The sequence below is a fragment of the Triplophysa dalaica genome, chromosome 16, assembly GCF_015846415.1.
Source record: "Triplophysa dalaica isolate WHDGS20190420 chromosome 16, ASM1584641v1, whole genome shotgun sequence".
Lineage (NCBI taxonomy): Eukaryota > Metazoa > Chordata > Actinopteri > Cypriniformes > Nemacheilidae > Triplophysa > Triplophysa dalaica.
The window spans coordinates 3,640,974-3,667,696 of NC_079557.1; the positions used below are offsets into that span (position 1 = coordinate 3,640,974).

Sequence of the window (26,723 nt, forward strand, 5' to 3'; positions counted from 1 at the left end):
AAGACAACAGCTGAATAGTGAGAGATCAGACAAAACAGGGTATATACTTACTCAGAGGATAGGTTTTGGTATTACCTCCAGCATTTTGTAGTTTCTCAAAAATGTTCTATTAAATAGGGTTGAAAAAATGTTTAATGTTTAAGTGAGCTGTCAATTTATAAACGTAGTAGCAAACATTGTTGACCTTTGATATATGTTTCTTCTGTTTGTTCTTGGTAATTTTGCAATAAATGTAACAAATATTAAACAATGATAGTTTTTATTAAATATCAAAATGAAAAGCATATGGGTTTCAGGTTTGATGCAGTCTTTATAACCATATGTTCAACGCTAGTCTCTTTCCAGAATGTCTGGATGTTCTTCCCAGAACTGATCTCCAATAATGTCACAGTGATGAGCAGTAACTTTCTTTCTGGTCCGTGTCACAGTAACTTCTGTCTCTGCTTCATTTGGTCGGTTGATCTTCTTAGTCGAGGTTTCATTTACCTGCAAGAAAGAGTTTCCGAAATAATATGTGTTCAGAATTTAGTTCAAGACATTATAGACCGTTTTTAAACAATATTTGACAAAATCTACATACCATTTCCCATATTAAATATGTGCCTTTTTTGTGCATTGGAGATTCATTATTGTAATTGATACTGAACTCAGAAAACAAGATCTCATTTTTATCTGCAGCTTGGGTTCCCTGGAAAAGTGAAAAAACGAATGTAAATATTGTGGTTCTTTCATTACACTTTGTAACAAGACAAGACCAACATCTTGATTCCTTGGAACCATTCTCTAAATGTATAAGAGAAAATTGTTCGTTTGAGACAACAGAAGGTTAGCAAACACTTGTAGTGATCATACATTGAGTCTCGATTCAGCCTGAGTTGTGGTCAGTCCACCTTTCTGCACCAGGGTCCAAAATGTAGTGTTGTACAAATTGTTGATATGACCTGAGAAATGAAAACAAATGTCATCTGTTATCATAGATAATACAGCGTTATACATTATTAAGCCACATTTTTTTTCCTGAGAAGTTTATTTAGTTTGTCTAGCACAAACAAAATTCCCCATAATTTAGGGTCTTCTTGTTGACTAGATACACAGAATACAGTAGAGTATGGATTTAATAAAAATACATTGATAAGTACATATAATCACAGTATAGATACATACAAGTCAAACCCAAACAATCTACAACAATTCCTTCACTTACAATCCGCCTGTCTCCAGCTTAGGTAGTCTCTGAGGTTTTGGTTGCTAGGATACAGCACCACCCTGCCATCAAAGCTCGGCGGGTACAGCAGTGGCTGCTCCCCAAAATACTCCTTCCAGTAGAAAACATAGCTTGAGGAAAACTGGGAAGTCACATGGGTCATCAGTTTACTGTAGAGAGAACGGACAACATCATACATGAGTATTCTAGGCATCATCAAACTTGACAGGCAACATCTCCTCAACATCAAAGTCCTACCTGGCCCGTCTTTTGAACCAGTTGGAGGATCTTTTGAACACAAAACTAAACTCATCGCTCTGTCCGTAGGCTATTGTGATGTCATCGAGCTCTTCCATGACTGAGAGTGCACTTCGACTCATCAGGCCCAGAGCTCTGTTGTCATTGGGTTTAATGAACTTGTGTTGATCTGAAAATCTGGAAATCAAGATGATCACACTGCATTACGTTGTCATTATGTTTTTAAGCTACTTAAGTGTGCATTCATATAATATAACATCGTATGGCTAAGTAGTCATATATATATAAAAACTTACTTGTGAAAATTGCGTCCATCTAGACGAACCACAATGTAGCAGTTTTTCAAACACGTGTCGTCAAGCTCAAAGTTTCTTACGTACTCAAACTTGCTTTTGGCCATGACAGAGGATGTGCTGAATTTAAGACGTGGGGTCTTGTGTTGTTTAAATCCTCTTAATGTTACCGTTAATAGTCTCAGCATAGGGAAAATGTACTTTTCAGATACACCCCTCAGCTTATTTTACTTGTGCAGAATACGATTGATGCATAACTGGATGGCAAGAATCCCGAAAGCGAATCGTTGCGAATAAACATTTAATATCAATTTAAAAAAAACAATAGTATTTATAAATTGATCGCGCTTTTTTTAATTAAATTGTATATGCTTTTAAAAAAGATGTTTATTGGTGAATCAGAAAGATGACGTTAAAACTCACACGTGAATAAACGGTTCTTTGTATTGGTACGTCACTTAATCTCGTCCCTCGAAACAGAGGAACACATATTTTGTTCCGCCACACAAACACGATCCATCATACAGGATTAAATTATTGTAAAATAATGTTCATAGTGGAGCAACGTTGAAAGGACGTTTAACGACGACAAACAAAATAATTTAACAAGAAAAAAACCCGAACGCTCGAGGAACTTTAGCCACAGCTCAAGACATTGTAGAGATAGGCAAAAAGTGTCTCAGTCGGTTCATTTTATTAGCAAAATGTTGTAAAAATGATCCCTCTGTTGGGTTACATATTAACATGACTAGAAAATGAGCTGTTACTCGCACTTCATTCTCAAAACGACTGTCACTGCACACACTAATTATTTTTTATTAAATAAGCCGAGTTTAAATAAATTCCAGCAAGACAGAACAATATTAATGTTAAGCAAGCTGACCAGAAAACCACACTAAATGTATATGATTAGATCATTCAAATTGGAAAAAACTCATGCACATGCATCCTGCAATACAGGTCTAGATCTGCATGGCAAACACACCAACATAGATAATAAAGAATTCATAATATCATGAGTCCATCTCAGCAGCGACCTTCTTTCACAATGAGAATGTCTGCATTACTGTGCCTACAAAACAAACACCCTGAAATGATTAAAAAGTCCAGCATCATGGCACATTACACGATGGATTAAAATTGGATGGATTAAATTTATTTTGACGTGTGACTTACATTCTCTGTACACACAGGGTGCATTCATTGACGTATGTGATGCCATCATTTCCGCAAACAGGAGAGAAGTTGAGGGGGCATGCTTGATTGACACTCAAACCTCCACATGCAGGCTATCATATAGAAATCACACAATTATTTACACGTAAACTATAAATAATTGTAAATCAGTGCATATTGGCTAGGTCTAGGAGTTAGCCCAGAAATCTCTTACCCTGCGGTGGAGTCTTGATTCATCCTCTGCACCTGGAGAATAAAGAGATTACGCATATTCAGTTTTAGTATTTAGGAATAACAAAATACCATTATATATTGAAAGCAGAATTCAATTGAAGACAGGACTCACCAACAGACAGGATAAAGAGCACACTCAACATCACCACAGCTGTTCCGGTCATGATGATCAAATGTATGACAAATCTAAATGTGGATATGGATTGAAGGGTCAGCAGGCAACCCTTACAGATTAACCTTGAGAGATGTTCTTGGGAAATAGCTGGACTACCTGAAAACTGTTTGTCTGTCTTGTCTGTCTTGTCTGTGTTTCAAACAAGTAGTTTGAAAGTGAGGGGCAGGAGGAGAGGAGCTGATATTTTGTTGCCTGTCTGCCCCACCCACCCAACGTCACCCGTCAACAACATTGAGATCAGAGCCCCTCTATTGTCTTTCTCTTTATTAAGGGATAAACATTCCAGTCTGACCAAAAATTGCTGAGCACAATCCAAAATGCAACAGCCTGTATATCCGTAAAAACAGGAGGTGTGTCCCTGATCATAGGCCCCAAAGTGAAATGAATGGAATTCCAATAATTAAATGTTTTTGACCATATAGTGAAATGACTGAAATTCCGTCAGGATTCACACAACATGAATTAAAGATGATAAATATTAAGTTTAAAATTAGGTAGAAATCAAAAGACTAGTTAAAAATATACTCATAAAATATTTACAAATATGTATTTAGCCTAACACAAAGAAAATATATTTTCCTATATATTAACCGTCAATATATTAAATCATTTAATACATATTTAAAACATAAAAATGCATTGGTTATAAAGAAATCCACACATTGTTTTCAATACACTGAACTGTATTCTTTCATATTTTGGATTATATTCAACTAGGCTTAGATTTTCATATATTTTTGTTTCGTAAGGGAATACATACATGTGCTCTTGCACTTACACAATTAAATAACATATATGCTGAAAGGAACTTCCCTACAATGCATATAAAATGTCGCTTCTAAAATTTAAACGTAATATGATTTGTGCTTTTAAAATGCGTTTTCGTCCAAACTTTGGACAGAAGCTGAAGGGGTTCATATGCGTCGCCATTAAATACTTTTCGGCTTCCGTAGTGTACTTCGTTCGTTGCACATTCGACTTGGATTTTCGTCAAGCTACAGTTGTATATACATCATGACGCTCTTTATGAGCAAAATGATACAGTTACGCACCGCGGTGCAGAATACGTCAGTTTACGCAAAACACTGCCTCGTGAAAAGCCGGCCTGAGGTGAGATTTATTTCTTCGTTTGCTTTTTATTTCCGTAGCAAATAACTCCTCACTTACAAAAACAAAACATTCAATCGACAAACGCTTTAAGTGAAACGATTCATTTTTTTAATTTGTTTTGGAAGAAAAACAAGCGTCACTATTTCGGGGGCAGTGTGTCAGAGAACGCCCACCATTGTCAAACCTATGATCGCATAACACTGTTTGTCCGAACTTGGCACAACAATTACAAAAGCATGTACGCATTTCAAAAGATCGAGTCGTTTATAAGTCAACATTTGGTTCAGTTTGCCCGTGTGATGAATGTCATGTTAAGAATGTTCTAGTGTTTCAGGGTGTCCTGGTTGTCCTCTTGTAACCTTCAAGTCTGAGACAACAACAAAACATAGTTGTCTTGTTATAAAGATTAGCACAGTATAGATGTATTGGGACGTTAGAAGTATAGTTCACCCCAAAATGAAACTTATTTGATCATTTTCTCACAGTTATTCAGATAACACAGAATATACTTTAAAAGAATGTTGGTAACCAAACTACATGGACCCCCCTGACTTAAAATTGATGGGCACAAAGCCTCAATTTCTCAAAATATGATGACAGGATTTTTATTTTTGGGTGAACTAGAATAGTTTTTTACATATATATATATTTAAGAGAGAGTATTTTTAAATTTCCTTTTTATCACTTTGTATTATATGTTTAATTTCAATACAGATAATAATAATAATGTAAAGTGTAGATATCAAGAAGTGGGCTATAGAGCTGAGAAGTATAAGTTTTGATCTTTGTACTTTCGACAGGACTTGCAAACATTTGTGGTTTATCTTTAACATTTCAAGGTTTTCAGAATGTGGTGTACAAACAATGATAGTTTTGAACATTGGGCTTTTATCTGACATTAAACATAACATCAAAAACAACACATTTGAAAAAAATGCTTTTTAACATTTTTACTTAAATTCGTGAAGAGTAACATGTTTCTAATAAGCATTGTCAAACATTGATATCATTGTGGTTCATTTCCAACAATGACCACATGGTGTCACTAGAGGATTATGTTCTTTAGCTCTTGCTGTTATTGGATATGGATATATGATGCTTTTAATCAAATCAAATCACTTTTGTTGTCACATCACCACAGCACAAGTGCCTTGGTGAGTGAAATTCTTGAGAGCATGCTCCAGAAAGTCCAGAAACAATTTGCATATAGATAGGTCATTTACATGTATTTAATGACCACAAGGTGTCACTAGTTGATGTTTTCTTTAAATCCAGCTTTAGTCTATGATATGGGTGTTCATTCCTAATAATGACCACATGGTGTCACTCGGGGATTGTTTTATATTTTTAAGCAGCTGAGGGCATCAATCTCCACTGGGCCGAGGCAGGAGAATGGAACCTTCTATGAGTTTCGCACCTATTTCATCCAACCCCATCTCAATTCAGCTTTTCTCAAATTGACAAATGAGAAGATCGCCCTTCGGACCGCCTGTTCAGAACTCCTTGGCTACTGGACTGTGGAATACGGGGGTCTCAATCAGGTTTTCCACATCTGGAAGTATGGTGAGAACTTTACTTCTGCTGTATTGTTAAACTCTGCAACTCTCTTCAGTGCCTAATACGGGCAACCCCCTTGCCATTATGTTATTTAGACAGCTATGCCCAGCGGGCATCTGTACGGGCGGCCCTGGCTCAGGACTCCAGCTGGATAGATCAGTACATATCTAAAGTTATGCCAATGTTGACGTCTCAGGATAATGAAGTGACATACCTCGTACCTTGGAGTCAAATTCAGAAGCCACCCAAAGAGGGAGGTGAGAACTTTTGTGACTATATGTTTGTGTGTTTGTTCTTATGTTTGTAATTGAAATAATTGATTCTTTGTTAGAGACTGTGAATCTTAGTTGGATCAGTTTGACTTAACTAAAGGTTTTAAATGTTTTGTTTCTTGAAGGTGTTTATGAGCTGGCTACTTTCCAGATGAAGCCGGGGGGCCCGGCGGTGTGGGGTCAGGTGTTTCAGAAAGCAGTAGGTACCCGCACAGGATCAGGGTACGCCCAATCATTGGGTGTTTTTCACTCTGAATTTGGGCAGCTTAATCAAGGTACGTATTAGACAAGTAAGAAATTGAATATACTACATATAATATAATAAATATACTCAGATCTGTCTTGTATGCGCAGTGCATGTTTTGTGGTGGTATGAGAGCGCTGACCAGCGAGCAGCGATACGACAGCACTCTCATGAAGATGCCAGAGTGGTGGCAGCAGGTACAGCTTTAGTTTGGCTTATTGCACCAGATGGTCATACAGTGATTATAAGAGCATTTGAGGAAAATTCATTTTTCCTTTAAATTGGGTATGGGGAAAAAAGTGTCAACAAAAACTGGCCAGAACGGCACACGTCCTGACATTTATTTAAAAGCTTTAAGTAATAAACTTTGTGCAAAATATAGCACATTGTTGATTATTCATGACACCTATGGTTTATGTTTTAACGCTGTACATCCATATTTATGTTATAAATGTCACTCTTTTGTTTTCCTCCAGTAAGGGAGAGTTCTGCATATCTGGTGTCACAGAAGAACAAACTCATGTTTCCCTGTGCGTTCTCTCCACTGAAATAGCCTGGATTCGGTTTGATGGGACTTTGAGACTACAAATGAAAGACATATAAATGAACTGCATGATGCAGTTAAGATGAGCCAGTCTCTTGACGTTTAGTTTTCAAAAGTCCCTTTTGTGTCCATCATTGATCAAAACTATTTCCTTTCTAAAAGCCTCAAACTTTTACAGAAAGTGTTCAGGGAGTAGTATGTGCATGTCATCCCATCCCTTGTCTACAATAAATGATTCATTAGATTTCATAGATATTCATGCCTTTATCAATCGTTAACTTACATTTAGCATGAATCTGATTTCTGTATTGAATTGATTGGTAATGGGAAAATGCAGCAAAAGAGAAAGAATTCTTCATGTGTGAGCTCTGGAGGGATTAGCGCATGCGTGTCGTAACCTTATTTGTGAATAGAGCAATAAAAAAAGTGTATTTTCTTTTACCTGGACCAACGTTTTGTGTGGCGTTCTCTTCAAATGTGTTGTTTGCCCTGTGATTATAATGCTTTAGGTTTGGAGAATATCTTGCTTTGTTGTGTTCGAAAAAGGTTTGCATATAAGGCAGGTCGACATAAAAAAATCATAACTTTAATTTCAACTGAAACAAAATACTCTGTTTGAAGAAGTGGCATGTTTTTATTGTGTAAATACAGTAAGTGTACAAGGTGAGTAACAGACATCCCACGGCCATTTGAAATGTAAACAGGTATGAAATGATGAATATTAATGGAAGACTTTGTCTTTTAAGGGTTTCATTTGTTCGTCATTTAGGTCGAAAGAAAAACGTAAATACTTTGTCTGTGGAAAATCCAGTGCAAAATACATTTTCCCGTTAAATTAATTCCAATTAACATAGCAAGTAAAGTGCTTGGATAAAAGGCATCACCGTTGCCTGTTCCAAAATACTAACGGACAGACCTCTCTTACTGTTCTGAACGGCTTCTTACAAAAAAATCAAGGCAGAATTCTACTGTTGAAAAACATAATACCGGGCTAAGGTGGTTTCCAATGGCCAGGCTGGTTTGATCTAAAGATTTTAACGTGGTTTTGACCACTGGAAAACCAGTAAGACTTAGTTTTTCATCTTTGTGTAGGACATACCAGGTGTGCTTTATCTAAAGAAGGCGCATCACGTCTTTAATTTCCTTCCAACAACTTCTGGAGTGTCCAATAAAATGTAATACAGTGTCATTTGAGGTATTTGTTACATAGTGTGTAAAGCTTACTCATCTAAACCTTTATGTTTTCTTAAAAAACCCTATAAAATCAATAATCACTTCTCTCATAGATTCTGATTGCAGTGAGGCACTCTTTGACGGTGTTAAATAATGCCCCTTTGACTTTTAAAAACATCTAATACAATTTCTGACTTATAAATAAAGACATAACAAGCAAAATCTATTTACCATATTACAATTTGCAGTTTAGCAAATGATTGTGATTCTTCAGCATGAGATTTTTCAGTTTTCTAATCTTAAGAAAATAAAATGCAAAGACACTGACCCTGAATTCTTGATCATTGGCATTTCCCTGTGGGCCTGAATCATCATCGGTCAAATCTCTGCCAACAACTGTGCAAAATACAGTCTGTTTGCAGTTTGCATCAAAACAAATAATGGCAGGTTTTCAAGTTTAACACTGCGTGTCTCACACTCAGCCATGCTAAAAACTCAAGAAGTCTATGAATTTTTGCATTGGCTTGCATTGAGTATCTTGGCAGCGGTCTCTGCCTCTCATCTGACCCAAGGACTTTATCTTCAGATGGAGGTCAAACTGGCAGAGTGTAGCACAAAGGCCACAAAAACATTGTGAAATGTGTGGAATCCATTGGCTCCAGTTTAACTTCTAGTGTAAAGAGAGATCCCAGCTCACACAAAGCTTTCTTTTGGCTTCTCAATATTCTCTACATTAGACAGTGGGCTCAGTAATGCCATGTTGACCCCCGTTTCTTTACGACGAACGGAGCTGTCACAGTGATCGTCACTTTGGTCTTTGGCAAAGTTAACAAAAACCTGTGGATGGAGAAGAAAAACGTTTAGTCACACATTGAATCATATACAGTGTGTAAAGCATTTTTGCATTTCTACACAATTAAATATTTAGAGCTTGACAATCACTGGAAAAATGATTATTCATTATGAAAATGGCAAAATACTGAGAAATATCTGTTTTTTAGTTAAAAAAATGCTCATTTCGTCTCATTTTAAAATTTGAGTTATCTTGAGGCCCCCTTCTGGGCCACCCGGCCCCCCGTTGAGAACCGCTGGTATATGGTATTTAGACATGAGCGAAAGTTCTGGAAATTTTGTGGGTATTATACCGTATGTACCACATAAACCTCATTAATGGACCAAGTAGCTAAATTTTTACAGTGAATATGGAAATTTACATTTATTAATTTAGCACATGCTTTTATCCAAAGCGTTATGTATAAATGTTATGATTCCAAAGAGAAGTATTCATGTTTGTATAAGAATGCTTTAATGAACAGACTGCTTTTGGCTGTTTCTTCTCTTTTCTCCAGCAGGGGTCACTACACGCATGAGAACAGATGAAGCGTAAAGCTTCAGTGTTGAAAAAGACCCTCACCTGGTCCAGAGTGGTCTGGGACACAGAATAATCTTCTATCCTGAGGAACTCTTTGTTCTTAGCGAGGATGCTGAAGATGTGAGCGAGGGACGTGAGGGATGAGGAGAGCTGGTACTGGAGCATGTTTCGATGTTTCTCTTTCAGAGTGCTGCCTGGTAGCTCGCTCTCGATAAACTTCATTACAGGCTGAAGGTCAGGATCTGGACCGGCGACCCTCAGAATGATGGTGTATCCATCACCAAATCTGAAAAATAGATTTCCGGGATATGAAGATATAGTCACATATGTGACACTGGACCACAAAACCAGTCTTAAGTAGCAGGGGAACATTTCAAGTAATAGCCAAAAATACATTGTTTGGGTCAAAATGTTGTCCTATCCCATCAAACCATCCATCAATGGAAATGTTATTTATTCATCTTTCAGATTATGTAAATATCTCAATTTCATTCAATTGGCCCTCAAGACTGTTTTTGTTGTCAAGGGACACATATTCTCTACATAGGTATTTTAGTTCATTAGGAGCTATATAATAACAGAATTTCCATGTCCAGCTTCCTATAAACTGCACGTTTGTTTGTTTCGGGAATGTTTTTTGAGAACTTACCTGTTCTTCAGGTGTTGGACGCTGCCCAGACAGCGGAACCGGCCATTCACCATGATGGCCATTCTAGTGCACAGAGCTTCACATTCCTCCATGCTGAGGGAAAACAGCACAGGTTAGCACGAGTGCCCGTTAAGACGGGACGCATAGTGGAAAACAAATGGTTCACAAAGCTTTCGATGGCTGTCGGCACAATGAGGTGTTGTCACATTAAACTGTTTCGTCTGGTTTTAAAACTTGAATGTTGTTGAATTTATCTTGCTAACTAGCTAACAATACGCCTACAACATTAATACTCTGTTTATCAAAGCTTCAAACACTGCTATTATATCATTCAGACTCATGCATCTGGAAATATATCGAGTGAGTTTTACCTATGTGAGGTAAGCACAACAGAGCGGCCCTCTTTGATGACACTGTGGATGCAGTCCCACAACGCCCGCCGGGCTTTGGGGTCCATGCCTGTGGTGGGTTCATCCTGTTACCAAGAGACAGCGGGTCAAGCAAGAAACATTTAATAATTCCAATTGAATCAAATAAATCCATCCCTCTTCCTAACACGTGTGTCGCACACACAAGTGAACCAAAACTCACTCCTAATGTTCAAAATGGAGATTCATAGCGTGGCCTTTGTGAATCGACACACTATGAGGCCTTATAGGCAAAGGGTACAGAGTTCAGGGTAATTCAGCTCTAGAGGGGTTATGATGCTGAACGTCTAATACAAGCAGAGGAGGAAACCCAGCCGAGAGAATAATCAAACAGCGATCTTATGATCCAGATTCATGTTGTTTTTGTTGATTCATTCGCAGTCATTCACCCATGGAGGCACAACACTTGAGCCAGGTGTGTAATGGTCTGTGTGTGTGTGTGTGTGTTGGGGGAAATACACGTACCAGGAAGATCACTGGAGGAGCTCCTATGAGAGATATGGCTGTGGAGAGTTTGCGCATGTTTCCACCGCTGTAGCTTCCTGCGTTTTTGTCCACGTACTTCACGAGACCCAGTTTACGGATTCCCCATTCTGCCACCTGTAAGAGAGGTGAACATCAATAAAAGATCATGTTTTAAATCAAAAGTGTTTAAATTGTTATTAGTTTTGTCATGCGCAGTGCTCGAATTGAACCAAGTCTTATGGGGGGTCCGCCTCATCTTTCACTATCCTGCGCATAGCAGTCTTTAGACGTGGTGGGGCGGGGCGTTTCAAATTCAAAAATACATGACAACTAGCCCATAAACAAACTTTATATAAAATTTATTGTAAAATAATTAATTCACAAAATTTACCACATCCATTGTATGAATTTAATCACATTTGTCATTATAATTTTTACCTAAATAAAAAAATCTGAGGGACCATCCACCAAAAAATAAGACTTTTGGGGGCCCCTCGGATATCCCTAATGCCTTATTTGGGATCCAAGCCCCCCAAGCCTCCCTTCAATTCGAGCACTGGTCATGCGGAAGTACACCTATTTGTAACTACTTTTATTTAAACATTACCACATTTTCACATTACGCTCATGAGGATCTTTTGTGGAAATATTGCGTATTGTGAATCATAATGTTTCATAACGGTCCTTAAAATAGAAGGGAAGCATAATATCTCATATTTTTAATTTGGTGTCTTGGAAATGTCTTGTTTTGTGGGGTTTTAAGGTTTTCCCTTAAATTCATATTGCGTTAACCAATCTTTTTAAAATATGTTAATATTTATTTTACTTTTCTGTATTACTCTCACCTCACAAACTTCCTCCTCAGGTACACCACGCAGAATAGCATAGAATTCCAGGTGTTCTCGTCCAGTCAGGAGGTCATTAATGGCATCAAACTGAGGGCAGTAGCCCATATTCTGGTGAACTTCATCAATTTCTCTGAGAATACTGGAAAACAAACAATAGCGTGAACCAACTGTGTCAATATCAATGTCGGGTTGTTCTAAATAAATTAAATAAATGTCGAGCTGTCACGATGTAGTATATGTTGTGTAAATATTGAGATGAACTCACCTCTTCCCTGCTAAGAAAGCTTCGCCTTTAGTCACCGTAGAATCACCCGTAAGCATTTTGAAAGTACTTGTTTTTCCAGCACCATTGACACCGAGCAGACCAAAACACTGAAACAGAAATGACACAGCTGTCAGTTTGGCCTTTAATAGAAGTCAGCAAGAAGATCATTCAATGGAGACTGTCATGAATTACCTCTCCTGGAGGAATGCCAACACAGAGACGATCCACGGCAGGTTTCTGCTTCCTCTTATACACCTGTAAGATAAAACATAAAAGTTTGATGAAAGTGACTTGTATTTTTTACAATGTACATTTTTTTGCATTGCATACAGTCTCTGTGCCAACATGAACAACATTTTGCACAATTTTCTATTTTTGCGTATATTTACGCTTAAAGGGATAGTTTACCCAAAAACAAAAATTCTGTCATCATTTACTCATCTTCGAGTTGTTCCAAATGTGCATAAATTTCTTTGTTCTGATGAACACAGAGAAAGATATTTGCAAGAATGCTTGTAACCAAACAGAATGTAAATGTAAAAGAAGACATTTTGAAGAATGTAGGACGGCAGCAGTTCTGGGGCACTTTTGAGTGCCATTGTAATTTTTCCTACTATGGGAGTCAAGGGGGGTTGAGATCTGTTTGGTTATAAGCATTATTCCAAATATCTTCCTCTCTGTTCACCAGAACATCACATTTGGAACAACTCGATTGTGAGTAAATGATGACAGAATTAAAATTTTTGGGTGAACTGTTATTGCTTTAAATTCATCCAGGTGATCCTGTTGTCTTCTGACCTTAGTGAGTTGGCGAAGTTCCAGAATGTCTCCTTGACCATTTCCGTTGACAATCCTCTGCCTCTCTCTGGCAACATCCTCATCTTCTTCTCCAATCGGACTCAGCTTGGCACTAAAAGACCTGCAAAAATTGTTAACCAATTGTTTTAGGGGTTTGAGATTAACTCGTGCACACAGTTCCTATAAACAGAATTTCACTGTGGCTATATTGATGATACGTACTTGGGTTTAAAGAAGAAACGGTATTGGATGAGGACAGTTAAGACGAAGAAGACGACTCCTTCGACCGCCATGGCAAATAGATTCTTGCCCACCATGTCCCACTCCAGCGGAGAACGGAAACGTTCCTCACCTGACGCCAGACAAAAACATTTTATTCGCCCAAATTCTCAGATCTGTCACTAAACATTTGTCATTTTAGCTAGTCTTACCAAATCTCTCCATTGCGTCAGCCATGGCTTGATTCTTAACCATGTCAATGAGACCTCGCCCGAGGCAAAAATGGGGGAAGATCAATAAAACGTTCTTCAGGATGTCATTAATGCCACCGATCTCCTAAGAAGACGAGAGGAGTGAACCGGTCTGAAATGGGCATGTGATTTCACTTTTACAGTCAGACGTAATGAAGTCAGAACAGATTTCTTACGTTATTTCCAAACAGCTCCATTACGAAAGTAGAGATGCTGCCATTGATCCCAATGAGAATGTTGACGCTTGTGAGAACCACGTAAGCTGTGCTGGGGATTTTGAATAAGAAGGACGCTGGGTACATGAGAGGAGTGATGGAAAATCTGAGAAGACAAACGAAAAGATCATCATTTTCATTTGATGTATGGAATATATTTTCATTAGCTAGACGACCATCGTCTAGTAGTATAGAATAGATGACTACAGTATCGATTTCTTCACAGTCAATCGGCTTCACTTACCCATAGAGAAGGAGGAGAAGAGCAAGTACGGGCAGGTTGGTGGCAGACACGTATGATTTTTGTTGGAAGCAGAGAAAGATCAAGATGACCAGAGTAGCGGGAACAATGTAATTGCACTGTATCAATAAAAAATGACTTTTGATTAGTAGCTTACTTATTTTGAGAGAGGCGCATTATGGGATACGGATGAGAAGCAGCCACTTACCATATCCCAGAGAAAGTTGGCCTGCCAGTAAAGGTACGGCTGAACTCCACTGATAAACTGCATGTGCTTGGCCTTATTCACTCGCTCCTGAATGAGGAAGACCACGAAGCTGGCGGGAACGAAGGACATGGCGAAGATCACGCAGATGGACACCAACACATCCACAGAGGTAGTCATTCTGAAAAGGCATAAATTATTGGTAAAACCTTGTAAAGTCCATGTCCAATGAAGTAACAAAGTATAAATGACTTTTTTTGCTTACAGCGCGACTTGAGAGAGCTGCTCCTTGGTTAGATTGAGCGGATGGTTAAATGCAGTGATGCCAAACTGACGGGGGTCTTTACCAGGTGGTAAATTGGCACGCAAGATACCGTTGTTCATAACATTTAGAAAAGCTCCAATACTGTGCCAGCCCTTGTTATTGAACCATATCTAAAAATAATAACACCACCAATTAGAACTCGTATTGGGTTTACTGAACAATCCAATGTAAAAAATTTCAAATGTATTAGTCACTCACCTTGACATTATTTTTGGTGTCCAGCCCATTGATAAAGGAAGACAGACTGCTCAAGAAACGGTCTGCTGCCGAGCCTGAGTTCTGAAGATTGAGAAGGTTCATGGTTGTTCCAGATTTTTTGAAAATGTCTTAATTTTTAAGAAAAGGGTTTGTGTTTTGACTTACCTTTTTCAGCTGAAAGATCTGCCTGACCCGAGAGATTGCATCATCAATCTCTTCAGCGGGCGGTAGGACCTGAGTGCTTCTCGCGCCCAGTGAAAATCCTCCGTACCTGAATTCGTTCACCCAGATTTTGTTCTTTAAGCTGTTAGAAAAGAAACGTTACTGAGCACATTGAAGAGCGTCAGAATAAATGAATGCATAAATGGGGCCTTCACCGTACCTCTTCCCAATGATCTGCGCGTAGGTTTTCACAAGGTAGTCTGAGATGTTTCGCCCTGTCAGATTTTGAAGGGTATCCATTTGGCTGATCTTAATCTGTGGAGGTGAAAGTCCACCGGCCCCTGCGGGGCATTCTGGGAGCATCTTCTTCTTGCCATCACTGCTGCACTCGCAAGCAGGAGACGGATTGTCCATGGTCCAGTTTGACATCCGGAAAATGTCAGAAACGCTCTCTGGAACTTCTGGAGTGGACCAGTCCTCGTCGCCCATCGTACAAGGTGCGTCACTGAAAAAGACACAAGAGAAGATTATCTTTTTCATGATTAAAAAGTATGAGCAGAAATTGACTACATTGCGATCTCATTTAATATTGAAGTTACTTACGGAACGGGTTCTCCTTCCATGCATCGTGTTCCAAAACCAGGGTCATCCATTAAAGCTCCCAGTAATTTTTGTGTGCTTATGTCATCAGGTGCATCATCACTGAAACCAGAGCGATGCTGAATTAATCTTAATTATTTTGTGACTATATCAATTTTCATGTGGACTAATGGTGTCTGTATGTACCTGATGAAAGTGAATTGCTCCTCATACATCCATGGATTCAGAGCCAGACTGGGATATTTTCCAAAAGGGGGAACGATAAGACTGAAGACAAGGGCGATGCATACAAACACAGCAGGAAGAACAATCTGCAAGAATTTTTTTTAAGTTTCTTAAAACTGAACTGCATTTTTTCATTGACTGCATTTCTCATACTTAAGAAGCATTTATTTACCTGCGCAAAGAAGCCTTTCCTTGACCGACGAGCGTAAAGAAATCTTTTCCATAATAAAGCCACAAACTGCTGCCTCTTTAGACTCCATCCCTTCACTTGATATGATCCTTTACCGTCCACAACACTCAAATGATCGGTCTCTTTGGCTTCTGTGAGAAAAGAAATAATGCAAGTTAAGAAACAGGGCATTGAAAACCGATGAAATTGAATCAATATGATGGTAAACTTTTAAAAAGAGACTTTTTTGGAGTCTCATTATAATAAAATGACATACATCCGCGGAAAAATATTAATAGACCATTTTAAAGACCTTTTTCAGTTTTTCTGAATTTACTATTTATACGTATGTGTTTAGGTAAAATGCTTATTTTGTTTCATTCTGGTAACTACTAACCGTATTTCTCCCAAATTTCAAATAAAAATATTGTTTCTATTTGCATTTTGTTGCAGAAAATGAAAACAGGAGAAACGGGTTAAATTACAGGAAAGATGATCTGTATTCTTTTAGACCTTAAATACTGTTAAAATAAGTTCATATTCACTTTTTTTGTGTGTGATAACCTGGAATTTTATGACAGTTTTTATGTGTCTTGTCATACTGTCAGTCTTTCACATTGCTGTTGGATGACTTTATGTCTACAAATACCGATTTGAAATGAAAATCTTTTTTTCATTTTCATTTTGCAGATGCATTTATCTAAGTGTTACAGTGCATTCCAAGCAGGTTTTATAACGTGTTCCCATGATCTGTGTCAGTACAGGAATACTGTAGAAACAAATACATTGTTGTGGCTGGTGTACCTGGGTCAGCATCAGAATCGTTGCTGTCAGAATTGTCATCTTCAGTCTGGGGTTTGAGGCAGCTCTGATGGTCCGCACCAAATGCATGTTGTCTGCGTCTGCGTATCGGCAAAGTTCCATCTATAACAAAAACACAATAAAATCTTTGCTCTTTACACTGCCTTTGTACTTTGTACGGTTTATTCAGGCTGTAAATGAGCAAGAAATATACCAGAGATTTCTGTGTCAACCCCGCTATCTTTTGCCACTTTAAGGAAAATCTATAAAGAGAGAGAGAGAGAGCGTAAATAACTTTCATAATATTCATATTGATTGCAGATAAAAGGCGAGACGGAGAACACTGCACCTCTTCAAGTGTGGTGTCTGAAACTCCATAGCTTGAAATGCCCAGGTCAGCGAGGCGGTCGTCCAGGTCGTGGAAGAGTTTAACAAAAGCACCATTTTTGGCAGACTCGTACGGCAACACATATGTGATCTCGTGACCAAGATCCTCCACCATTCGGGCAGCAGTAACGTGCTTGAGGATCATACTGGTGATGAGGGACACATCTACAGGAACGACGGGAGATTCAGGCCATGTAGTTCCTGCATTGAAGGTTGAGTAAGTCTTGAGTGCATAGGACTAATTGAAGATTTACAAGATGCTGAGGTTTGGTCGTGTTTTACCGATCGCTGTGGCGGCTTCGCTCTCCTGGTCGCTTCCAAGACCAGCATCTGAACTGCTCTCTGATGTATCGTCTTCCTGGCGAACCAATGAAACAATAGTTTGGTCAAGCTTAACCGTTGATCTATTCTTCATTAAGTTTACATCATTAAGTTCTTACTTTTTTAACAAAAGACACAGTGCTGCTTGAGTTTCTGCAGGAGCTGAGAGAAGCTTCTGCGTTCTTCTTCACCAGAGTAAGATAGTATCCCGTTCCCAGATGCGTCTTCAGAAAGAGAGAGGAGCCCACGCAGCAAAGCTTTCCATGGGAGATGATGGCAATGCGATCGCCCAGAATGTCCGCCTCATCCATGTGATGGGTGGAAAGGAGGATGGTACGACCTAAAAAAACCCAAAGTGGTCAGTTTGGTCAGTTCTGATTTTATAAAGAAATATTAATTATGATGTTCAAAATGAAAGAGTGGATTACCTGCACGATACTTAAGAAGAAGGTCCCAGATGCCTCTGCGAGCGTACGGGTCCACACCAGCGGTCGGCTCGTCCAGAATGACCACCTTTGACCCACCAACGAACGCAAGGGCTACGGAGAGTTTCCTTTGCATACCACCTGTGAAAGATCACAAAAGAGAGAATGTAAGTTTGCATCCAAACCAAACTTTAAAGTTGTATTAATATTTTAAGTGTTTATATTTTTTGCTTTCATAATTATATAATTGTATAATTTTCAAAGTTTTAGTTGTTTGTTATTAATTTTAGTATTTTTTTTATATATATTTTATATTTTATTATATTTTTACTTTGTTTTCATTTCAAGTTAAGTGTAGTTCTGACTTAATAGTTTTTTTCTATTTATTTACAGTTAACAATTTTCCTGCCTTAACTTATTTCAGTTCCATCAATTCTAATTTTCATTGAGTTTTCAAATAATATTTTATTTGATGTCAAATGTCGAAATAGTTTTAGTTAACTATAAGACGCCAGCTCTAAAGATCACATAGGCACACACCTGACAACTGACTTGTCCTCGATTTGCGTTTATGTGGAAGGCCGGTGTCGCTCAAGATCTGCTCCATCTCAGCCTTCACCTCCTCCTCTGACAGACCCTTCAGACGGGCGTAGAACCAGATATGCTCCTCCACTGTCAACCTGACACATCCCAAGTCAATCAACATTATCATTCGCCTAACTCTACGGATGCGTCAGTCATCAATCTGTTTGTGTTTCTAAAGAAGGCACTTACATGCTGAAGAGGACGTTGTGTTGTGGACACACACCGAGGCTCTGTCTGATGGAGCTCAGCTCTGAGCGGATGTCTTTCCCCATGATGTAAGCGGTGCCGGAGGTCGGAGGGAAGAGGCCCGTCAGAATCGACCTGAAAGCATTGCATGGAAGAAAGCGGGAGCTTATGGTCAGTAACTGTGAAATGATTAATATAATGCTCTTTGTTGACATGTTAACTTACATTGTTGTGGTTTTTCCAGCACCGTTGTGGCCGAGGAATGAGGTTATCTGCCCCTCATAGAAGCCGAGCGTCAAACCGTCCACCGCCAACTTCCTGCCGTGACGATACACCTTCACTAGATTCTCAATGTAAACTCCAAGCTCAAGGTGAGTAGGTTCCTCTTCAATGCAAACGGCTTTAAAAACAACGTAAGCATTAATTTCATGCTGTTGTTAATCCTGCTTTGAACACACTTGAATAATTTTGTGGTTTACTTGCCAAAAAATGTCTGTTATACATGAAAACACCTTCAATAATGTTGAGAATTGGTTAAGAAAATGTCAAGAGCTCAACATCTTTGGTTAGTTTTGTATTATATTATTGAATTCTATTATTCTGATGACTGTTATTCCAAAATGTGGAATATAGTAAGAGATAAAGAATGATCAGGTGCGTTCAAACTTTTGACTTTTGAGTATTTTGAAACGTGACATAAACTTTTAATAATTCAAACGCTTTTAATAAATGACGAAAGAGGAGCGTCTACCTCCAGAATTGCCCTTCTTTCCATGAACAGTGGTATTATTTGTGTTGTTCTCTCCAAACCAGTAGGATTTAGTGAACGGGAAGTACCAGGGCCTGGGAATGCCATACTGTCCCGGGAACACAGCCTCTATGTACCAGGTCATGACGCCATACAAGAAGGCATCAAAGTACATGAGTAAGAGGCAGGTGGTGAGGTTGTAGTCATCTTCTTCCATTGGGCTGGTGAAGAGGTTGTTCCATTGAATGCCAATCCCTTGCTCCTCAAACAGAGCGAAATATTCACAACCAAAGCCAAAGGCCACGGGAGACAGCAAGCTCTGCAAAGACGCAAGACGTCAGACGTAAAGAATATAAATAGAAAGTAAATAGTCTTAAAGGGGCTTTTGCATCGTAGTAATTTCTAAAGTTTGTGACATCAGACACATTCATTCATAGCACCTGTAAATCATTCTAGATAAAGAAAGTAGCATAAATGACTTTTCTCATGTAATACAAGATAACCTAATCTACTGGGGCAGCACAGCAACAAACAGTGACTCTACACACATACATGTGCACTTTGTAATCAGGTTGATGATGTAAGAAGTCGTCAACTCACGGCGATGACTTTGGCAGTGAAGCCCACGTAGTCTTGCCAAGCCACGCAGAGTACATAAGGCAGATAAAGGGTGAAGTATATAATGCCCCCGCAGGCGGCTGCCAGGTTAGCACGAGCGAACGCCGTACTGATGAGGAAGCACTGCATGATGGTTACTACGGCAAATGATACGAGGAAGAGGAAGACAACGCCGGGGTCACTGTATGGCAGGAGATTACCCATCTGTGAAGAAGATTCAAATCAAGACATAAGTACTTTTTCCTCCTAGACATCGTTGAAATTAGATGGAGATCGAATGAAACCGTTTCATCTGCATTCTAAATATTTCTCCTGAGAAAAAAAGCCCAGAAATCTCACAAATGTCTGAGTTTAAGAAGGGATCTCAACAATGTCACAAATTGTGCTCAGATTTGTCAAGTCTGCAATCAAAAGTCAATCTTTTTTGAAGATCTCAATATGAACTCAATATGAAACATTTCTCATCACATTTATCCAAATCCAGATTATTTGTTATCATTATTTATTAATCTACATTCATTTTACACAACTATAATCTATTGTCTTGTTTGTTTATATTCAATTGAGTAATTTTAGGAGAAACATCTGAGACTAAGTCGATGCTAAGATAAAACACAACTGTCGAGAACTCTATAAAATCTCCTGAGCTGTGAAAGATCAACCTCTGAGCAATAACATTTTCCTCTGAGAAGAAAGGTTAAATAAATGATGAAAATTTCAGCGATTTAATCTAAAGATCTGATTTTATTAAGTTTATGTTGAAAAAGCAGAACTAGATCTAAGAAAAATAACTATTATTATTGTTTTATTAAAATTATATTTTCAATTATTTTTACATACAAGATTCATTAGATTATAAATATATGTCACTTTTGTTGCTTTTGGAATTTTTGATCAGTAACATGATTGAAATTATAGATGAATGGTTTAGTTAAGAATGTTGTCTGGTTGAAACAGATCTTAAAGGGGTCATGTGGCACGAATACGTGTTTTTCTGTGTCTTTGGTGTGTCATAAATTGCCCATGCATATATTGATTAAGCTATATACTATGATTTGACTAAGACCGCCCAAATGTATACGCAAGTAAGGTGGGTGCACCTGTCCATACAATTACTCTGGAACCTGATGTTCCAAATATGGTAAGAGGCGTTACATTTCCTTCACACACTTGCAGTATTCGACCAATCACTACCCATTGGTTAACTGGCCAATCATAGCACACCTCGCTTTTCAGAGCCATGAGCTTTGTAAAAAATCTGCGTGTTTCAGAGAGGTAGGGCAAAGAGGAAATACAAACATGCACCGTGTAGACACATTGCATTACATCTAAAACAAACGATAATATTCGTTTTAGCCGTGTCATGTGACCCTTGTAAGTAAAATTTGTGTGATGAATTCCTTTAGTACCTTGAGTAGAAGAACCAGCAGTCCTGCACTGACCAGTAGAGGAATCAAACTACTTATGAACCAGCTGAGCCACAAGATTCCATTGTCCAATCCCATAATCCTCATGGTCTCCTTGAGCCGGGCCTCCTTCTCGTAGACGACACCTTTGATGATGATAGCCACCGAGTACATCCAAGCCAGAGTCATGAAGAGAGGCATGGATCGACTCATAATCCGTAGAAAACTACAACATAAAAGAAAGGTCAGAAATCTGTATAGTTTGTTCCCGGTGTAATGTGTGTGTGTGTGTGTGTATGTGTGTGTGTGTGTACTTACATGTCATCTACATAGCATGGGTATGGCATCTGTTGGATGTAGACACCAGTCTTCTCTTTTGAGCCAGTAAGTGCTCTGATAATACTGTGTTCGATTATATCCTGAAGGTATGAAAATCCTCCCCAAATGTACCGGAGATCTTCAAAAGGGTCAGCCCTGGGACCAGGGTCCCAATACCTGCCATATAGAAAGACATCATGAGCATGTGACTATATAGCTTTCACACTAGCCTTCGATCTTTGAGAAAGAAAACATTGACTCACCCATCTTTAATCTTGTTTGTGCGTTCCACATTGTCGATGTCCATGCGGATCTTGTAATTGACGTGTGGAGGGAGCTCTGAACTGTTGGGGGTTATGTCGAGAAACACAATTCCAGCCCAGAACTTTCTGTTATCCAGCAGACTCAGGGATTCGTTTAACAGTTTCTCTTCTGTGCTCACTGGTTCCAGTTTATCCAAATTTACACACTGTAAGTAGAATTACAAATTCATTGTAATGTTCTTTATGCTAGTGAACATCCGCAATGACTTAAATATGTTGTTTTTGATTCTTTTTGGAAATGCAGTGCAATTTTTTTTACATTTAGCATCGTTTTATTCCAGCTATCTTTGGACGTATCCGACAACACCGCAGTTGAGAATGGATGTTTTCTGGGAAAAGCGTAGGAGACAAGTACTGAAAAAAAATGTATATTTCCATACCTCCATGAAACGGGATATGCTCATAATGGCCTGGTCTGTCTCGTTGAAGACATCCCTCCACGTGAATGCCGTTCCATGGGGTCGTGTGTCTTCAGAATGCTTGGACAAGAAGCTCACAACATCCCCCACACTCCACTGCGTACCGGCCAACTTATCACTGAAGAAATTCGCAGTGACGTTGTTTCGTAGTAGAGTCTGTGTTTGGAAGAAGAAAACATTGAAGATAAAATTAGCACATGGAAACGACATCATCTGGCCAGGTGGGGGCAGTGATGAGAGTGAAGTGTAACGTACCCGCATTAGATTAATTTCTTCACTGTTCTCCATAAAGTGCCAAACCTTTGGCCTGGTTTCTTCCCACATTCCTCCTAAATCTCTAAGAATTCCGAGCTCCTGAAATGTCTTATTGACCTGGTAATGAAGACACGAGAAACATAACTGTGTGTCACGAGCAAAACAAAATACACAAATACAAAAACTGAAGTTCCATTGGTTAAATCTGGTTGTTGTTGAAAATACAGATTCATGTATGTTTGATATGGTTTATTTTAAATACGATTCACTGATTCATTCATTCAAAAGATTCATTCATGTATCCGTTACTTCATCAATGCGTCACATGGTTCATGTAGGCTGCGATTCATTGGTTCATTATGCATCTTAAGGTTCATTTAGGATCTGATTCATTGATTTATTCATATACCAAATGGTTCATGTAGGATATGATCTGTTGATTTGTGTATCCCATGGTTCATTTGGCATCTGAATCACTTATTTATTTATGTATCATGTGGTTTATGTAGGTAATCTATTGATTCATTAATGCATCATATGAATCATTTAGGATATGATCCATTGATTCATTCATGTGTCATATGTTTAATGTAGTATATGACTCATTGATTCATGAATGCGTCATATGGTTCATTGAAGTGTTTATTTGGATAGTTACCTCATGAATGATCTTCTGTGTTGCAGGTGTATGTGGAGTGTAGAGAATCTTCCCCATCAGAAGAGGTTTTAAGGCTCTCCAGATCATACGAGAGATGGGGTTGGTTTCCATATTCTTCATCATGTTGTTACAATATGGAGCTAGAAAAATAATTTGAAACAAATAAGCTTTAATTCAATTGAATATGCAGCAGACATTAATAACGTAGACTATATTATAAATCATTTTAGTATTATTATGCGCCGTGATTATAGTGTGCCGTGTGCTCATTGAAAACCATGAGTATTTGCTGCTGTAGGTTTGACGTACTGGAGGTGTTGTCATAAACAGGGACCGGATCATCATCGCTGTTGTTGTGATTGCCGAACAGTGCCTGGAAGTTGCTGTCTTCGTACCAGTTGAGGGATTTGATCTTGAGGCCGCCGCCCTCCGGGTGTCCACAGACGATGCGAGACACAGCCTGGTACATCATAGTGGGTGAACCCGTGGCGTTTTCCGTCAGAAACAAGATCTCGTTTCGTAGATCGCTCCAGCTTCTCATACTGGCCAGCTGTGGGAATCACAGGGTTTTACCATCTCAATCAGAGCCAAGTTAAAATGATTGACATGCACTTGTAATTAAATTTACCCAGGAGGCTTTATTAAACAGGTGTGTCTATTTCAGCATTATGCTGGTGCATGTTTTTTAAGAAATTTGAATATACACGTCTCCTGGTGACAGACTGACAAACAGACTTTATAAGGGAAAATGTTATTGTTGTGTGTTTAAATGCTAGCCTTGCTTTCCTCGTCTTTGAGTGTCTTGCTGGCATTGCCTAACTCATGTTTGGAGGCGGTACATTACAATCCCCAATCCAGAGACTTAATCCCCCCAAAGGTCTGTCAAACGGAACCACAAACAACTACCAAATAAACACACCCTTGAAAAGCTGGTTGTGCTTTTTGACCAAGACAAAAGGAAACCGTTGTCACGTGATAATCCTTTCATTTTTCCTGAATGTCCTGAATGTAATTCCCACAAAAAACTGATTCAACCATAAGAAGTAAAAATGTTGTTGTCACATCTCAATTAACTGGAAGCTTTGTCTTCAGGTCTGTGTGGTTGTTCTCTGCGGATCTTTTTGGCCTTGGAAGAGTTCGATGCAAAATATGCTCATCTTGACATATGTGTATCATGGCAGTACTAAATAGATACAACTGTTTAAAATGCTTCTTATTTCCTATTTATTTTTTATTCTCAGTATGCAGTATTTATTATGTTAGTGAGATTTTCTTCCTGGACGTTTATTTTAAATGAGGTGTGGCGCATGGCAACTGCAGGCCTGTTCAAGTCCAGAATGAACCACGTGCACATTACGCTGACTCAGCAGCCATGTCACGTGCTTCTTATCTTTTGTATAAAAGTGCAGAGGGGACTAGGGGAGGTTTCCAAATAGTTTGCCAGTTGGGTACCTCACACATATTCATGTTATTATCCCTGAAAAGTCTCAAACATTAAATACTTGGACAGTCTTAAATGGAAAATGAGAATGTCTTTTTCAGTGTATTCTCAACAGAGCTCGAGGTAAAGTGAGCGTTGTAGTGTCATGCCAACACAGTGAAAGGTTACAGGAATTCAGCATACGCCTCAACGCGGAGGAACAGCCAGAAAACCTGAGAAAGGAGTTTAATGTTCTCTTCCGTATAGACCTGGAGCCAAAGGTTTCCCTCTTTGTTGAGCAGAAAACAGAGAAGCTTTTGTATGGGTAGACAAATCATGAACAGCTATCTAACTGTAAACCAGACGACTTTACTGTGGCTTTTAGAAGCTGACCTCTCTCTCTCTCTCTCTCTCTCTCTGTATGCTTGTTCAGCTGTGCCTGGTTGTATATCTCTCCAGCTGAGAGCTGAAACAACTTTCTCTTCCTCCCACTGTGCACGGCAACAGCTGGCAACCAAGACAGTACCAAACTCAGTGACATTTCCCATGTGACACCTTTAGTGCTACGTCACAGGCTCATTTAAGCAAATAGCTTGGGTGAGGGATGAGTGACATTTATTTACAGTTAAACTACGTGGTGTTTTCAACAGTCATGAGTCGTGACATTGCCTGACATTGGTTCTTAAATGTTTGTTAAAAGTTAGTAGATAACATTCGATTTACCTCTGCAGCCAGTGATCCCAAACTTTCCAGAAGGTTGTCTGTGGCTTTCGAAATTTGACGGACATCGCTGGTGTTTGTCCTCACATCTGGCTGTAAGAAACAGAATTAGTTTTAAATCAGTATAAACAGCCCACAGTGTGTCTTCATAAGCAAGTTACTATAGATGACCGTGTGCAAATACAGAACTTTCATTTGGACAGTAAGATCTTGCAAGAATATACATGAAAAAGGTCAACGGTCATACATATTTTTTAATCTGTTAATCTAATCAAATATTTGCTAAACAGGTCATTTGTGCATTGTAGGTCACATTAACCGGAGGTCATTTACAGTACTGTGTAGCACTTGTTTTTTATGGCTGTGAAATGAAATCTTTTGTTGCTATTAGTGCTGACTCGTTCTCTTAGTATCTCATTTGCATAGCTGTAAAAATATAAAAAACATAACCATAATTTTACGTGACACCACATTCTTTCCACACATTCTCTGCCCCATCATCCAGAGCCATTTATTTATCTACGATATATTCCGTTTTGTATATGGTAGACATTTTATCATAAAACTATATTGCAGTTCATTTAAATATATATGAAGAGTTTGGTTCCAAAATGTGATAAATCCGTTTTTTTTACTGCGCATTTCAATTAATATCAATCAAACTGGAGTTGGTAGGTTTTGATTTAAGTCATAATAACAAAAAAATACTAAAACAATAATACACAATAAAAACATGATAACATAATAAAACAATTCTTTAAAAATGGAGTTATCTCATTTAGGAACCAAACTCTACTTATATTTTATATTTTTTTGGGGGGGACTAATAAAATTGCTAAAATCCTGCTTTACCTGCTGAAGTACAGGGGTATCACACTATTCCATTTTACTTGCCAAGTTTCACAATCTGCCTCTGTGATCAATGTGATCTATGGGTTTGCATTTCTTTTAAATGTTCAGGAAAGCAAAACAGAGGTCCTGAAGCTGTCATTACATGTTGTTTGTTTCAGCCGTGTCTCTGGGCTATACGTTAAGGTGGGTAGGGCGACAGGCGAAAACTTGTATCCTCCCACGCTCCCTCTAACCTTGTTCTTTTATCTGTATCTCTGTGATCTGATGATGGATTTGTGTTTGTTTCATAGCATAGAGCACGCCAATGATTAAGTCACCTGGTCTTGTTTTTCAGCAGTGAAGGAGCGATGGACGCTATTGACCTGGTGCATGAGATAACATGATGATCTCTGTCCCCTCTAGACAC

General features: G+C 38.7%; 4 protein-coding genes across 6 annotated transcripts in view; 1 reads left to right on the forward strand and 3 right to left on the reverse strand.

The window, feature by feature from the left end:
- Nucleotides 1–242: 242 nt before the first annotated feature.
- thg1l (tRNA-histidine guanylyltransferase 1-like) lies at nucleotides 243–2,322 on the reverse strand. Its single transcript, XM_056769617.1, has 6 exons — nucleotides 1,759–2,322; nucleotides 1,463–1,639; nucleotides 1,205–1,374; nucleotides 853–941; nucleotides 581–688; nucleotides 243–486 (listed from the first exon to the last, which is right to left on the reverse strand). Exons 1-6 carry the CDS (start codon nucleotides 1,941–1,943, stop codon nucleotides 331–333), a joined length of 885 nt encoding a protein of 294 aa, XP_056625595.1. The 5' UTR covers nucleotides 1,944–2,322; the 3' UTR covers nucleotides 243–330.
- A 108-nt stretch (nucleotides 2,323–2,430) lies between these two features.
- Nucleotides 2,431–3,564, reverse strand: LOC130437943 (probable pancreatic secretory proteinase inhibitor). 2 transcript variants are annotated; one of them, XM_056769619.1, is made up of 5 exons: nucleotides 3,437–3,533; nucleotides 3,278–3,351; nucleotides 3,146–3,177; nucleotides 2,932–3,044; nucleotides 2,431–2,827 (listed from the first exon to the last, which is right to left on the reverse strand). In XM_056769619.1, exons 2-5 carry the CDS (start codon nucleotides 3,327–3,329, stop codon nucleotides 2,782–2,784), a joined length of 243 nt encoding a protein of 80 aa, XP_056625597.1. In that variant the 5' UTR covers nucleotides 3,330–3,351; nucleotides 3,437–3,533; the 3' UTR covers nucleotides 2,431–2,781. The 2 variants fall into 2 exon arrangements, with proteins under 2 accessions (XP_056625597.1, XP_056625596.1); XM_056769618.1 differs by having other exon boundaries at nucleotides 3,278–3,564.
- Nucleotides 3,565–4,263: 699 nt separating this feature from the next.
- Nucleotides 4,264–7,514, forward strand: nipsnap3a (nipsnap homolog 3A (C. elegans)). 2 transcript variants are annotated; one of them, XM_056768996.1, is made up of 6 exons: nucleotides 4,264–4,450; nucleotides 5,803–6,013; nucleotides 6,103–6,264; nucleotides 6,405–6,554; nucleotides 6,634–6,720; nucleotides 7,000–7,514. In XM_056768996.1, the coding sequence occupies exons 1-6, from the start codon at nucleotides 4,355–4,357 to the stop codon at nucleotides 7,074–7,076; spliced, it is 783 nt and encodes a 260-aa protein (XP_056624974.1). In that variant the 5' UTR covers nucleotides 4,264–4,354; the 3' UTR covers nucleotides 7,077–7,514. The 2 variants fall into 2 exon arrangements, with proteins under 2 accessions (XP_056624974.1, XP_056624975.1); XM_056768997.1 differs by having other exon boundaries at nucleotides 4,267–4,450; nucleotides 5,806–6,013.
- A 163-nt stretch (nucleotides 7,515–7,677) lies between these two features.
- abca1b (ATP-binding cassette, sub-family A (ABC1), member 1B) overlaps nucleotides 7,678–26,723 on the reverse strand; it is a 30,696-nt gene continuing 11,650 nt past the window's right edge. The window contains exons 8-47 of the mRNA XM_056768995.1: nucleotides 25,469–25,558; nucleotides 23,635–23,875; nucleotides 23,326–23,465; nucleotides 22,668–22,784; nucleotides 22,374–22,568; nucleotides 21,934–22,139; nucleotides 21,671–21,847; nucleotides 21,356–21,578; nucleotides 19,929–20,150; nucleotides 19,332–19,647; nucleotides 18,806–18,980; nucleotides 18,584–18,715; nucleotides 18,350–18,489; nucleotides 17,813–17,950; nucleotides 17,504–17,724; nucleotides 17,346–17,421; nucleotides 17,026–17,264; nucleotides 16,891–16,939; nucleotides 16,680–16,799; nucleotides 15,879–16,027; nucleotides 15,668–15,792; nucleotides 15,485–15,583; nucleotides 15,102–15,386; nucleotides 14,885–15,023; nucleotides 14,720–14,800; nucleotides 14,462–14,631; nucleotides 14,200–14,377; nucleotides 13,995–14,110; nucleotides 13,712–13,856; nucleotides 13,497–13,620; nucleotides 13,288–13,417; nucleotides 13,066–13,186; nucleotides 12,460–12,522; nucleotides 12,268–12,374; nucleotides 12,000–12,141; nucleotides 11,155–11,289; nucleotides 10,633–10,736; nucleotides 10,262–10,354; nucleotides 9,655–9,898; nucleotides 7,678–9,077 (exon numbers count right to left, since the gene is read on the reverse strand). Of these exons, the coding sequence (XP_056624973.1) occupies nucleotides 8,934–9,077; nucleotides 9,655–9,898; nucleotides 10,262–10,354; nucleotides 10,633–10,736; nucleotides 11,155–11,289; nucleotides 12,000–12,141; nucleotides 12,268–12,374; nucleotides 12,460–12,522; nucleotides 13,066–13,186; nucleotides 13,288–13,417; nucleotides 13,497–13,620; nucleotides 13,712–13,856; nucleotides 13,995–14,110; nucleotides 14,200–14,377; nucleotides 14,462–14,631; nucleotides 14,720–14,800; nucleotides 14,885–15,023; nucleotides 15,102–15,386; nucleotides 15,485–15,583; nucleotides 15,668–15,792; nucleotides 15,879–16,027; nucleotides 16,680–16,799; nucleotides 16,891–16,939; nucleotides 17,026–17,264; nucleotides 17,346–17,421; nucleotides 17,504–17,724; nucleotides 17,813–17,950; nucleotides 18,350–18,489; nucleotides 18,584–18,715; nucleotides 18,806–18,980; nucleotides 19,332–19,647; nucleotides 19,929–20,150; nucleotides 21,356–21,578; nucleotides 21,671–21,847; nucleotides 21,934–22,139; nucleotides 22,374–22,568; nucleotides 22,668–22,784; nucleotides 23,326–23,465; nucleotides 23,635–23,875; nucleotides 25,469–25,558 (6,111 nt within the window). The 3' untranslated portion in view covers nucleotides 7,678–8,933. The remainder of the gene's footprint in view (nucleotides 9,078–9,654; nucleotides 9,899–10,261; nucleotides 10,355–10,632; nucleotides 10,737–11,154; nucleotides 11,290–11,999; nucleotides 12,142–12,267; nucleotides 12,375–12,459; nucleotides 12,523–13,065; nucleotides 13,187–13,287; nucleotides 13,418–13,496; nucleotides 13,621–13,711; nucleotides 13,857–13,994; nucleotides 14,111–14,199; nucleotides 14,378–14,461; nucleotides 14,632–14,719; nucleotides 14,801–14,884; nucleotides 15,024–15,101; nucleotides 15,387–15,484; nucleotides 15,584–15,667; nucleotides 15,793–15,878; nucleotides 16,028–16,679; nucleotides 16,800–16,890; nucleotides 16,940–17,025; nucleotides 17,265–17,345; nucleotides 17,422–17,503; nucleotides 17,725–17,812; nucleotides 17,951–18,349; nucleotides 18,490–18,583; nucleotides 18,716–18,805; nucleotides 18,981–19,331; nucleotides 19,648–19,928; nucleotides 20,151–21,355; nucleotides 21,579–21,670; nucleotides 21,848–21,933; nucleotides 22,140–22,373; nucleotides 22,569–22,667; nucleotides 22,785–23,325; nucleotides 23,466–23,634; nucleotides 23,876–25,468; nucleotides 25,559–26,723) is intronic.

What these genes read in the sequence shown, in the direction of transcription:
- LOC130437943 (XM_056769618.1), bottom strand. Translation starts at nt 3,329, where the DNA reads ATGACCGGAACAGCTGTGGTGATGTTGAGTGTGCTCTTTATCCTGTCT. An exon ending in GCTCTTTATCCTGTCTGTTG is followed by an intron (nt 3,178 to 3,277) that starts GTGAGTCCTGTC and finishes TTTATTCTCCAG; the next exon opens with GTGCAGAGGATGAATCAAGA. An exon ending in AATCAAGACTCCACCGCAGG is followed by an intron (nt 3,045 to 3,145) that starts GTAAGAGATTTC and finishes TCTATATGATAG; the next exon opens with CCTGCATGTGGAGGTTTGAG.
- nipsnap3a (XM_056768996.1), top strand. Translation starts at nt 4,355, where the DNA reads ATGACGCTCTTTATGAGCAAAATGATACAGTTACGCACCGCGGTGCAG. An exon ending in TTTCCACATCTGGAAGTATG is followed by an intron (nt 6,014 to 6,102) that starts GTGAGAACTTTA and finishes TATGTTATTTAG; the next exon opens with ACAGCTATGCCCAGCGGGCA. An exon ending in ATTTGGGCAGCTTAATCAAG is followed by an intron (nt 6,555 to 6,633) that starts GTACGTATTAGA and finishes TTGTATGCGCAG; the next exon opens with TGCATGTTTTGTGGTGGTAT.
- thg1l (XM_056769617.1), bottom strand. Translation starts at nt 1,943, where the DNA reads ATGCTGAGACTATTAACGGTAACATTAAGAGGATTTAAACAACACAAG. An exon ending in GATGGACGCAATTTTCACAA is followed by an intron (nt 1,640 to 1,758) that starts GTAAGTTTTTAT and finishes CTTGATTTCCAG; the next exon opens with ATTTTCAGATCAACACAAGT. An exon ending in AGGCTGAATCGAGACTCAAT is followed by an intron (nt 689 to 852) that starts GTATGATCACTA and finishes TCACTTTTCCAG; the next exon opens with GGAACCCAAGCTGCAGATAA.